Below are 10,751 nucleotides of genomic sequence, written 5' to 3' on the forward strand. Positions count from 1 at the left end.
CAACGTGGTGAAGCCCTGTCTCTACTGAAAATATAAAAATTAGCCAGGCGTGGTGGCATGCACCTGTAATCCCAGCTACTCAGGAGACTGAGGCAGGAGAATCGCTTGAACCCAGGAGGTGGAGGTTGTAGTGAACCGAGACGTGCCACTGTACTCCAGCCTGGGTGTCAGAGCGAGATTAAAAAAGAACTTTTTTGTGTTTGGGATTATTTATTCTTACATGAAATGCTTGAGAGTGTTCTGCATACCACTGTAAAATGTTTGCCCTTACGACACTCATATTTTGGTCATTGCCTTAGGATAAATTCTCAGTAATACAATTATTAGTTAAAATATTATGAGCGTTTTTATATCTTTAGATGCATATTGCCAGTGAAATTGCTTTCCAAAGGATTTTGCGTATTTATGAAACCGTCATCTCATATTCTAGATAAAAGTTGATATTAAAAATAATTAAGATAATAATTTTTTATTTTAAAAGTTGTTGACCAGATTTTGCTATTTATTAGAAAATGCAAGCATTTTGGAAAACTTTGGCCATTTACTTTCTCTTGTTAGGCTTTTATCATCCATCAGTAAATAAGATGTTCTAAGATGTGAGGTGCAAAATATTATTATTTCTAAAACAACATTCCAAATGTCTTTGATACTTAGTGATCCAGAATGGAAATTTTGTTTAGATCTGTTCAAGCTTCACCTATTTTGGCTGCATTCATTGCTTACACATGTCTAAATCTCATATCTCAAGAATTTAAGGGCAAAGTATGGTATGATTGCTTATATAATTAGTCAAGAAGAATATTCTTCAACTTGTTTGCCTAAGTAAGATAGCAAAGAGGCAGAGTTAAATGAAAAGGAGACACACTGAACCAGTCAGATGATTTAACTGCAAAAATCAGAAAGGACAGACCTTTACATTTTGGTAGAGTAGTTCCTTGTCTTTATAATGTAGTTTCTAGTACAGTTGTACTGAACAAGTAAGCAGTGAACCAGTGAAAAGTCAAAGGAAATGTCTCTCTTCTCATATGACAAGGGTGTCTTTTCCTTCAACTTCAGAGATCTCCTAATTTTCAAGAAGATATGTTGTGGAGAAGGTAGGGAGTTCATTTATGAAACTCTGTATAATTGAGAAGATGATATAATAGCTGTGTTAAAGTTTTAAACATAGTTCCAGTCACCCTAACTCAACTGTTTTTGTATTTTACATAGTGTGCCTTATGGGCTAAAATATAAACAATTTGTAATCTTCGTTTTTGCATTTAACGTAAGAACTTTTCCATGTTTGCATATAGTTTTCATAAATATTTTTAAGATGTTTATAGTCCATATGTTTGATGTACTTCAGTGTCTTTAAAGGTTTCTCTAATGTTGGATATTATTTGGCTGAACAAATTATTTTTCAAATACTTGGTCAGAAGAAAATGCTTTACAATCTTAAATGCTTACGTTTTTTTTTTTTCCTTGAGCCAGGGTCTCTCCTCTGTCACCCAGTCTGCAGTGCAGTGGCGCAATCTCAGCTCACTGCCGCCTCTGCCTCCTGGGTTCAAGGGATCCTCTTAGGTAGCTGGGACAATACGTGTGCACCACTAGGTCCAGCTAATTAAAAAAATTTTTTTTTGTAGAGCCAGAGTCCCACCATGTTGCTCAGGCTGTCTGGAACTCCTGGGCTCAAGTGGTCCTCCCACTGCGGCCCTCCAAAATGTTGGGATTGTATGCCTGACCCTTAAAAATCTAACAAGTGAAATCTAGGCCTCCTAAGAAAAATAATCTGAATTGTATTTGTAATGCACTATAATGGTATTTTTGCAGTGTTTGGTGAATTTAACTTTGTCCCTTATGTTATGGCTTTGATAAACTTGAGAGATGCTGTTGTTTATCTGACTTAACTTTATAATTTGTTGCAGAGGTTTTTGTATTTTTTATTTTTGTTTTTGAGACGGAGTTTTGCTCTTGTTGCCCAGGCTGGAGTGCAGTGGTGCAATCTCGGCTCACTGCAATCTCTGCCTTCTAGTTTCAAGTGATTCTCCTGCCTCAGCCTCCCGAGTAGCTGGGATTACAGGCATGTGCCACCATGTCCATCTAATTTTTGTATTTTTAGTAGAGACGGGATTTCACCATGTTGGCCAGGCTGGTCTCGAACCCCTGACCTTGTGATCTGCTTGCCTTAGCCTCCCAAAGTGCTGGGATTACAGGCATAAGCCACCACACCCGGCCATGTTGGTGAGGTTTTTAACTATACTAGGTTTGAAATATATGCCCTGTTGTTTATAGGAGAGTAAGACAAAAAAGCCAAAGCAGAAGTAGGGGTAAACTAGCTGTGGCTTAATTTTCTTTTCATTGCTTCTATGAAATAACCTTGGAAGACTTGGAAATAGCCAAAGTTTAGCTTATTTTCCACAAGATATGGGAGGTGAAGGAAAACGCATGTATTTTGTTTAAGCAGTTTTATGCTGCAGATAGGTACAGATTCGTCTACTAGATCTTCAATAACAAAATTATTCACAATAGCAGAAAATTCAGAGTAATCTAAAAGTAGAATAGGGGTTATGCTTTTCACCCAGGTAGTGGACTCCTATTTCACACTTATAGATGTGGATATTATATAATAATTTTTTTTTAATAAACTTTACTGAGGCTTAATTTACATACAGTCAAATGCACACATAGGAAGTATAGAGTTTGAGTTTTGGCAAAAGTATACATCCATTTAACCGCCACCCCAGTCAAGATATAGACAGTTCCATCATTTTTTTTTTTTTTCCTGAGACAGAGTCTTACTTTGTCACTTAGGCTGGAGTGCAGTGGTGAGATCTTGGCTCACTACAGCCTTGACTCCCAGGTACAAGCAGTCTTCCTGCCTCAGCCCCCAAGTACCTTGGACTACCGGCCTGTGCCAGAATGCCCAGCTAATTTTTTGTATTTTTTGTAGAGCGGGGGTTTTGCCATGTTGCCCAGGCTGGTCTCAAACTCTTGAGCTCAAGTGATCCCCCTTGCCTTTGCCTCCCAAAGTGCTGGGATTACAGGCGTGACAAGTAAGAAAGTTTCTTTGTGCCCCTTTGCATTTAGTACTATCCCCTCCCCTCCAGACAACAAGTGATTTGATTTCTACCACTAAAGAATAGTTTTGCCTGTTCCACAACTTCAAATAAATGGAGTCAAATCAGTCAGATTCTTTCCTGTCTCACTTTGCTCCCCCGGAGTGTATTTTTGAGATTTATCTGTGTTGTTGGGGATATGAGTAGTTTTTCCTTTTTATTGCTTTTTCCTTTTATTGGTGTGATACTCCACTTTATGAATATGCCACAACTTGTTTATCCATTTGCTTTTTGATAGACACTGGGTTGTTTTTAGTTTTGTACTATTTTGAATAAAGCTGCAGTGAATGTTCAACTACAGTTGTTTGTGTGGATGTGTTTTTTTTTTTTTTTCTCTTGAATAATACCTAGGAGTGGAATTGCTGGGTCTTGTAGTAAATGTATGTTTAACATTATGAGAAACTGCTATATTGTTTTTGTTTTATGCACTTATCAGCTATATATAAGAATGGCATTTGTTCCACATCTTTGGCAAAACTTGTTATTGCCACTCTATTTTAGCCATTCTTATAGTTGTGTAGCCATTGTGTAGACATATATAGCCATCTACAAAATTGAAATGTATGTCTTAGCACTTGCAGTTATAGGAATTTATTATGTATTTTTAATGGGCTATCTCTGAGAGACTAATTACTTTTTTATTACTTTCATGCATTGTCACAGAGGGTCAAAATGATATTTTGCTTACTACATAGAATGGTTTTTTGCTGTGGTGTATATAGTGATTGGGTTTGTCATATTTCCATTTATACCTAGTTTTCATTGTATATAGCTTCCTTCACAAGTGGTATACAAATCCTGACTAGAGCTTTTTCTCCTGCTTTTGGGAATGTTTATGTTAGCTTTGCAATTTCCCTAGCTGGCCAACTTTGGTTGAATAGAAGTCTTATTTGAAGCCACTCCCATTAGCTAGTTTAAGGCCTCTCTCTACTGGGGCCAAATGTTGGTCTTATGTAAAAGTAAGTACTTTATTAAAATTATCAAGTGTATCTTTACAATGCCAAAGACATAAAATAAATTAGATATCATCTGCCTAGCTTAATAAAAGTTTGATCTTATTTGTGGATTGTTGGAATTTTTGGCCCCCTTAATTTTTTCCTTCATTTTATTATGAAAAGTTTCAAACCTACAGAAAAATTGAAAGAATCATACAGTGAATACCTGTATACCTATTACCTAGATTTTATAATTAACATTTTGTTGTATTTGCTTGATCACATATGTGTTAAATATTTTTGATGATGTATTTAAGCTGCTGCCTTTCTTTATAAAAGCAGTATATATTGGTAGATCCTACTGGGAAGTCAGTACTTTTGTGTGATAAGAGAATTAGTGCTTCACTGATCCAGTGGTCTTGTGAAGCTGGCTATTTGTGAACCCCATTAGCATTGGTTGAGAGCTTGATTATTTATTTTCAAATGAATTCCAACTAGATTACGTTACAAAGACAAAATTGAAAGGCAAGGGAAATTGCTGGTAGAAAAGGTTTGTATCATCAGGGAGGTGAAAATACTACCAACCTGTTTGCCCAATTGATACAAATAGTATAACACAAATAGCTGCCATTTATTGAGTGGTTACCGTGTTCTAGAGCTTCATCTCATTTTAATTTTCACAACAACTCCATTAGCCAATGGTATTAACCCCATTTTATGGATTAGAAAATTGAGATTTAGTGAGATAGAGTAATTTACTTAAGGGCTTATCCATTAAACAGCACAATTGGTATTCAAAACCATCTGTTTGACTCCCAAACCCATACTTCGAACCTGAAGTCTTTACTGCTGAAAGTTTCTCCTTATTGAAGAATTTATATTTTTGCATTAATTTATGTCTTCAGAATTGTACAGAGTATTGGGCCACACCGAATTTGAGTCTGGTAGAGTAGCCTTCTTGTAAAAAAGTATATCATATAACACTTTTATGACTGTGAAGACCTCTTAATTCTTGAGGAAGGAGGGTCCTTTTTCAAATCAGACAGCCTCAAATCAGACTGACCTTATTTCATTCTCTGAAGAATGAAGGAATTTCCCACTTTGTAGTAAGTTGTGGAATGTATAGCATTCCTTCTGTAGTTGAACCAGGTAAATATTAGCAAGTCTGTTTAGAACGTGACACTGGAAGTTTTTTCCTGCCTTCCTTTAAAAGAGATTTTTGGAATTATAGTCAATCTGAAACTTGGTCTTACTAATAAAGAAGTGAAGCCTAAGTGAACTCCCTTGCTCCTTGACCCCTCTTGGTATGTCTCACTTAAGTTTCTCTGACGATTTTCAGAGTTTATTTTTGTGAGTGACCCAAGGAATGGTGTATTTTGATTTGAAAACTGAATGGGTGGAGATGTGTATTGAAAGCAATAGTTCTGAATCTTTTGGGAGTTCATATACTCCTTTTTGAAGCTGATGAAAACTAGGGAAACTCCCCAGAAAAAAGTGCATAATAGGCACATAAAAACAATTTTACATACAAATTTTGTAGATCCAGTGACTCCCAAGTCTACCAACAGAGTGCCCTGGATAAAAAATTCTTTAAAGGAAAAAAAATTAGGGAACTGAAAAGTAAGATTTGAGCATCAGTTTTTATTTTTCACAAATGTGCATTTCATAAAATTGATTACATTAACAGAAATTTTGTTTTGGTATTTAAGATTTTATTTTATTTCTTTTTTTTAAAAACAGGATCTTATTCTGTAACCCAGGCTAGATGCAGTGGCATGATCTAGCTCACTGCGGCCTTGAACTCCCAGGCTCAGGTGATCTTCCCAGCTCAGCCTCCCGAGTAGCTGGGACTATAGGCACGTGCCACCAGGCCTGGCTAATCTTTTGGCATATTTTGTATAGAGATGGGGTTTCACCATGTTGCCCAGGCTGCTCTCAAACTCCTGAACTCAAGTGATCCTCCTGCCTTGGCTTCCTAAAGTGCTGGGATTACAGGTGTGAGCCACACTGTGCCCAGCCTGTATCCAAGATACTAGTATTTTGGCCAGTCTTTAAGGTGTCAGCTTTTGCCACTGTGTTAAAAAAAAAAAAAAAAAGTATATTCATGAGTTAGCTAAGGTTCCCAGGGATATATGAGATTGTTTGATGATTTCTAAACTTGCTTTTTCAGTTTTTTCTTCTACCATCAAATCATTTTCTCCGAACTAGTAAGTCCAAATACTTAGATAAAAATCTTTTGCCAGTTCCTAACTTAAGATTTCCATTTCTTCTTTAATGAAAAAAAAAAAATATATATATGTATATAGTACCTCTTTACTTCTTAAACCTTCTGATATAAATGTTTAGGAATTGTTCTACATGTTTTATTACATTAATCTTCACAGCAACACTGTTAGGAACTTATTATTGTCTCCATTTACAGATGTGGAAAGCAAGGCTAAGAAAGGTTAAAAACTCAGTCAAGACCAATTCTGGTACTAATAGGCAGGATCAGGATTTAAATTAGCTCCTGTAACTAGCTCCAACCCATTTTCTTTCCATTTTACCATGCTGGTATGTGTTCATCAAAGTTGATCATGTTTTTTGATTACAAGTCTGACTGAATGAATAAAAAGCCCAAGTTTTCATCAGTGAAAGGGGCTCTTTATTTTTTTCTGTAGCTAGCTTATTGTAAAATTACTGATTTTTTTGTATGTAAATTAGACTTGTAGGATGTGAAATGTCAGGAGTGCTGAATTTACTGGCTAGATTGTTAAACCCTAAATTAAATCCCAGGAGACTAGCTGGGGGATCTCCTGACTGTTCTGTTCATATAAATGGATATTTCAGATACCAAACTCTGACAGAGACAATTTCAGTGACTGAAAAGTTTATGGAAGGCTTGTTCCTAAACTTAGTATCATTTTTCAGGAAGGAAAATCCCTAATGGTTTGGAACAGGACTGAAAAAGAATTTAACTCTAAAGGGTATATAAGCTTTAAATGTTAAGTTGATTAGAGGTCAGGTGTGTGTTTCCTACCTCTCTTGGGGTAGCCATGGGACGGAACCTCCAGGCCAGCTGCCCAGTGGTTTTTGCTGAGAGAGCAGCCTGGATCAGCATTCTGGAAGGTAGTTTGGTTTGCTGAGTGAGTTTTTGAGACTCAGCATCTTTCTTGACAAAATACTTCATCTAAACCTTGTACTTTGCCTTGTTTCTGCCTTTTATACACAGCAAAACAGGAAGGAAAATTAGTAGGCTGACTTACTATATAACTATAGGTGTATATTTTTTAGTTTGGACTGATTACACAGGACTTTAAATGAGATAGCATAGAGCAGGAAAAAAGTTGATGGAATCCCAAGCGGTTAATTGAAGTGGAAACTAGTGTATTCGTGAAGAGTAATACCATTTAGCTCCCAAAGTAATGAAACTTGGCATAAAGGAAAATTAAGTTGACTGATTTGAGATATGGAGAGAAATTGGATGTAAATGTAAAGGAATTGTCTTCAGTCATAACTCTTTTTGAGTCTCTACTTACAAATTAAGGGAATGTATTTTGTGAAGGTTCTTTTAACAGAATTCCTATGAGGTTTAAAAAGGACAAAGTACAATTCAAGTGGCAGGGCTGTCGAAGCCACTTTGATTGAATTGTACACATGCTTGGGTAGAATGAGGAAATTGAACTGTTTGACTGAAAAAGCTTTGTTTCCTCCTCAGCTTCAGCCTCTTTCCATGTGCTTTCCTGAAGCTATGTGTGGGATATTAATATAGAGGAAGGGGAGGTCTTCTCACCTCTTTCCATTTTTTCCCTGCCATAAGTTCACAAAGTTTTTCACATTAGAAACTGTTAAAACATAAACAACTTTTCAGGAACCAAATTAATCTTTTGACTTCATGGTTCATACTGTGTGACACTGGAGTGGGGGCAGGAGGGTGGAGATACAAGGTGTGTTTGGACCCTTCTGGTTTATGGGATTGTCTTTTTCCCTTTTTCCCCTTAGGAACCACGTGAATGTTGAGGGGGCGACACACAAGCAGGTGGTGGACCTGATTCGAGCAGGCGAGAAGGAATTGATCTTGACAGTGTTATCTGTACCTCCTCATGAGGCAGATAACCTAGATCCCAGTGACGACTCGTTGGGACAATCATTTTATGATTACACAGAAAAGCAAGCAGTGCCCATATCGGTCCCCAGATACAAACATGTGGAGCAGAATGGTGAGAAGTTTGTGGTGAGTGTCAGCCCAACTCGATCCTCAAACATCTAGCTTTTGTTTCCCCTAGTCTTATAATTATGAAACTGTTATAGTGGTAGATAAAAGACTGCAACCTAGGTCAGTTTGTCTACCAGGAGGATGAGTTCACACATAAATAAAAGACACCCTGATTTATTGCAGGGGGTGAACTACAGTAATGGCAAAGAGTCCTATTCAGCTTGAGTATAATTCCATTTTATTTTTAGATAGTTTCAAGTTTGCATTCTGGTTTGTTGTAAATGTGTGAGTTTTTGTTTGTTTAGTTTCTTTTTTGTTCGTTCTTTTGTTGGTTGCCGTATCTCTTTGCTAATAGTAGTCTCTTATTTACTGTTGATTTTGTGGCGCTGTAGGGCAAGATTAATTTAAAAGGATGGTGTCTTTCAAGATATTTGGGTAATAGAGAGGCTCGCCCATTTCAGAACGTAGATGTCTACTCTCCTTTCCACATCATGTTCTTTTTCATTTTCTTTGGAGACACCCGTGTGAATGATTAACTGTGGTTTTTCCCACGAGTTTCCTGAATGCAATTCCCATGAGCTGTTTCACACATTTCCAGTCTGTTGCTGTTGTAGTTATGCAGGAAAGCCCATCTTGAATTTTTAGTGATGTGTGCTAGCCCCTTTCCTGAATGCCTTTGTTTGTTCTTCAAAGCCTAATTGCCACTGATAGCTCAGTCTACTTAATTTTTCTTTTGGTGGCAATATGCTTTATTTGCCTTTAATTATTTGTGGAGTGTTGATATAATAAGAAATGTTCATTATTCTTAGTAGAAAATGCAGTGGGTTCTGTTAGATACTGGCAAACAGACTACAGGTGTTTAAAGCTTAATAGTTGACTAAAGTTTCAGTCTCTAAAACTGAGATTTATCTTCCGCATGGGAACGAGCTACTAAACATTTATGGTAAATTCTTTTTAGTGAAGAGATAAGAAAAGCAAGGAAGCTAAAAAAGTTGCAGAGGATCAAATAATGCTTGGTTGCATCTGTAATTTAGCTGTAGATAATGGCCTATAGGTTTTATTTCAGCATGGACTTCTGTAGTCTTAGAACCACACACAGAATTTAGAGTTTTATGCTTCATAAGTGCTAACTTTGAGTCATAAGGCATGTAAGAAGTTGAAATCAAGGTCACCTCCTAAAAGTAGAGCAGATTCAATGTTGAGACCTTTTGGGAATTACCTAAAACCTTGGAAACTTGAGGAAAGGAGTGATACTACTAATTGTACCTTTATTTTTATTTTTATTTATTTTTTGAGACGAAGTCTCACTCTGTTCCCCAGCCTGGAGTACAGTGGTGTGATCTTGGCTCACTGCAATCTCTGCCTCTCGGGTTCAAACAATTCTCCTGCCTCAGCCTCCCAAGTAGCTGGGACTACAGGTGCACAGCACCACACCCTACTAACTTTTGTATTTTTAGTAGAAATGGTGTTTCACCATGTTGGCCAGGTTAGTCTCGAACTCCTGACTTCAGGTAATCTGCCCGCCTCAGCCTCCCAAGGTGCTGGGATTACAGGTATGAGCCACTGTGCCCAGCCCACTAATTGTACTTTTAAAATCAACTTTATTGAACATAGTTTACCTATATTAACATTCACCCTTAAGTCTACACTTTTACAAGTTTTGGCAAATGTACATAGTCTTATAACCACCACCACCACAATGAAGATTTAGAACATTTTCATATCCCCAAAAGTTCCCTCATGCCCTTTGCAGTTAGTCCTCACCCCTTACCACTGCCCTTGTCAACCACGGATCAGCTTACTAAAGTCACCGTATTTTACGTTTTCCAGAATGTCAAATAAATGGAATCATACCATGTGTACTCTCTTGTATCTGGCTTCGTTCAGTTAGTATAGTCCTTAAGATTGGTATACATTGTTATTTATACCAAATATTTGTCCCTTTTTAATTGCTGAGTAGTAGTCCATTATATAGATTTACTACAGTTTGTTCATCCCTTCATTGTTCATGCACATGTGGGTTGCTTCCAGTTTTGGACTAGTATGACTAAAGCTGCCATGAAAGAATATTAAATGTACAGGTCTTTATGTAAGCATATATTTTCATTGCTCTTGAATATATACCAAGAAGTGGAATTGCAGGGTGAGTGTAAGTTTAACCTTATAAAAAACTGCCAAACAGTTTTCCAAAGTGGCTATACCATTTTTACATTCTCATATAAGGTGGAGAGTTCCATTGTTTCCATAACCTGTTGATATTTTCAGTCTTGTTACTTCTAGCCATTCTCATAGACATAGTGATATCTTACTGTGGTTTTAATTTGCATTTACCTAATGACTCATGATGATGAGCTGCTTTTTGTGTGTTTAATGGCCATTCATGTGTCTTCATTGATGAAGTAACTGTTTAACTCTTTTGCCTGTTTAAAAAATTAGGTTGTGGCCGGGCGCGGTGGTTCACGCCTGTAATCCCAGCACTTTGGGAGGCCAAGGCGGGCGGATCACAAGGTCGGGAGATCAAGACCA

General features: G+C 37.1%; 1 protein-coding gene across 2 annotated transcripts in view; it reads left to right on the forward strand.

Annotated features, from left to right (window-relative positions):
- Positions 1-7,979: 7,979 nt before the first annotated feature.
- Positions 7,980-10,751, forward strand: part of SNX27 (sorting nexin family member 27) — a 57,685-nt gene continuing 54,913 nt past the window's right edge. For both annotated transcript variants that reach the window (XM_011937888.1, XM_011937887.1), the window contains exon 1: positions 7,980-8,243. In XM_011937888.1, the coding sequence (XP_011793278.1) occupies positions 7,980-8,243 (264 nt within the window). The remainder of the gene's footprint in view (positions 8,244-10,751) is intronic.

Source organism: Colobus angolensis, unplaced genomic scaffold (assembly GCF_000951035.1).
Source record: "Colobus angolensis palliatus isolate OR3802 unplaced genomic scaffold, Cang.pa_1.0 Scaffold169, whole genome shotgun sequence".
Classification (NCBI taxonomy): domain Eukaryota; kingdom Metazoa; phylum Chordata; class Mammalia; order Primates; family Cercopithecidae; genus Colobus; species Colobus angolensis.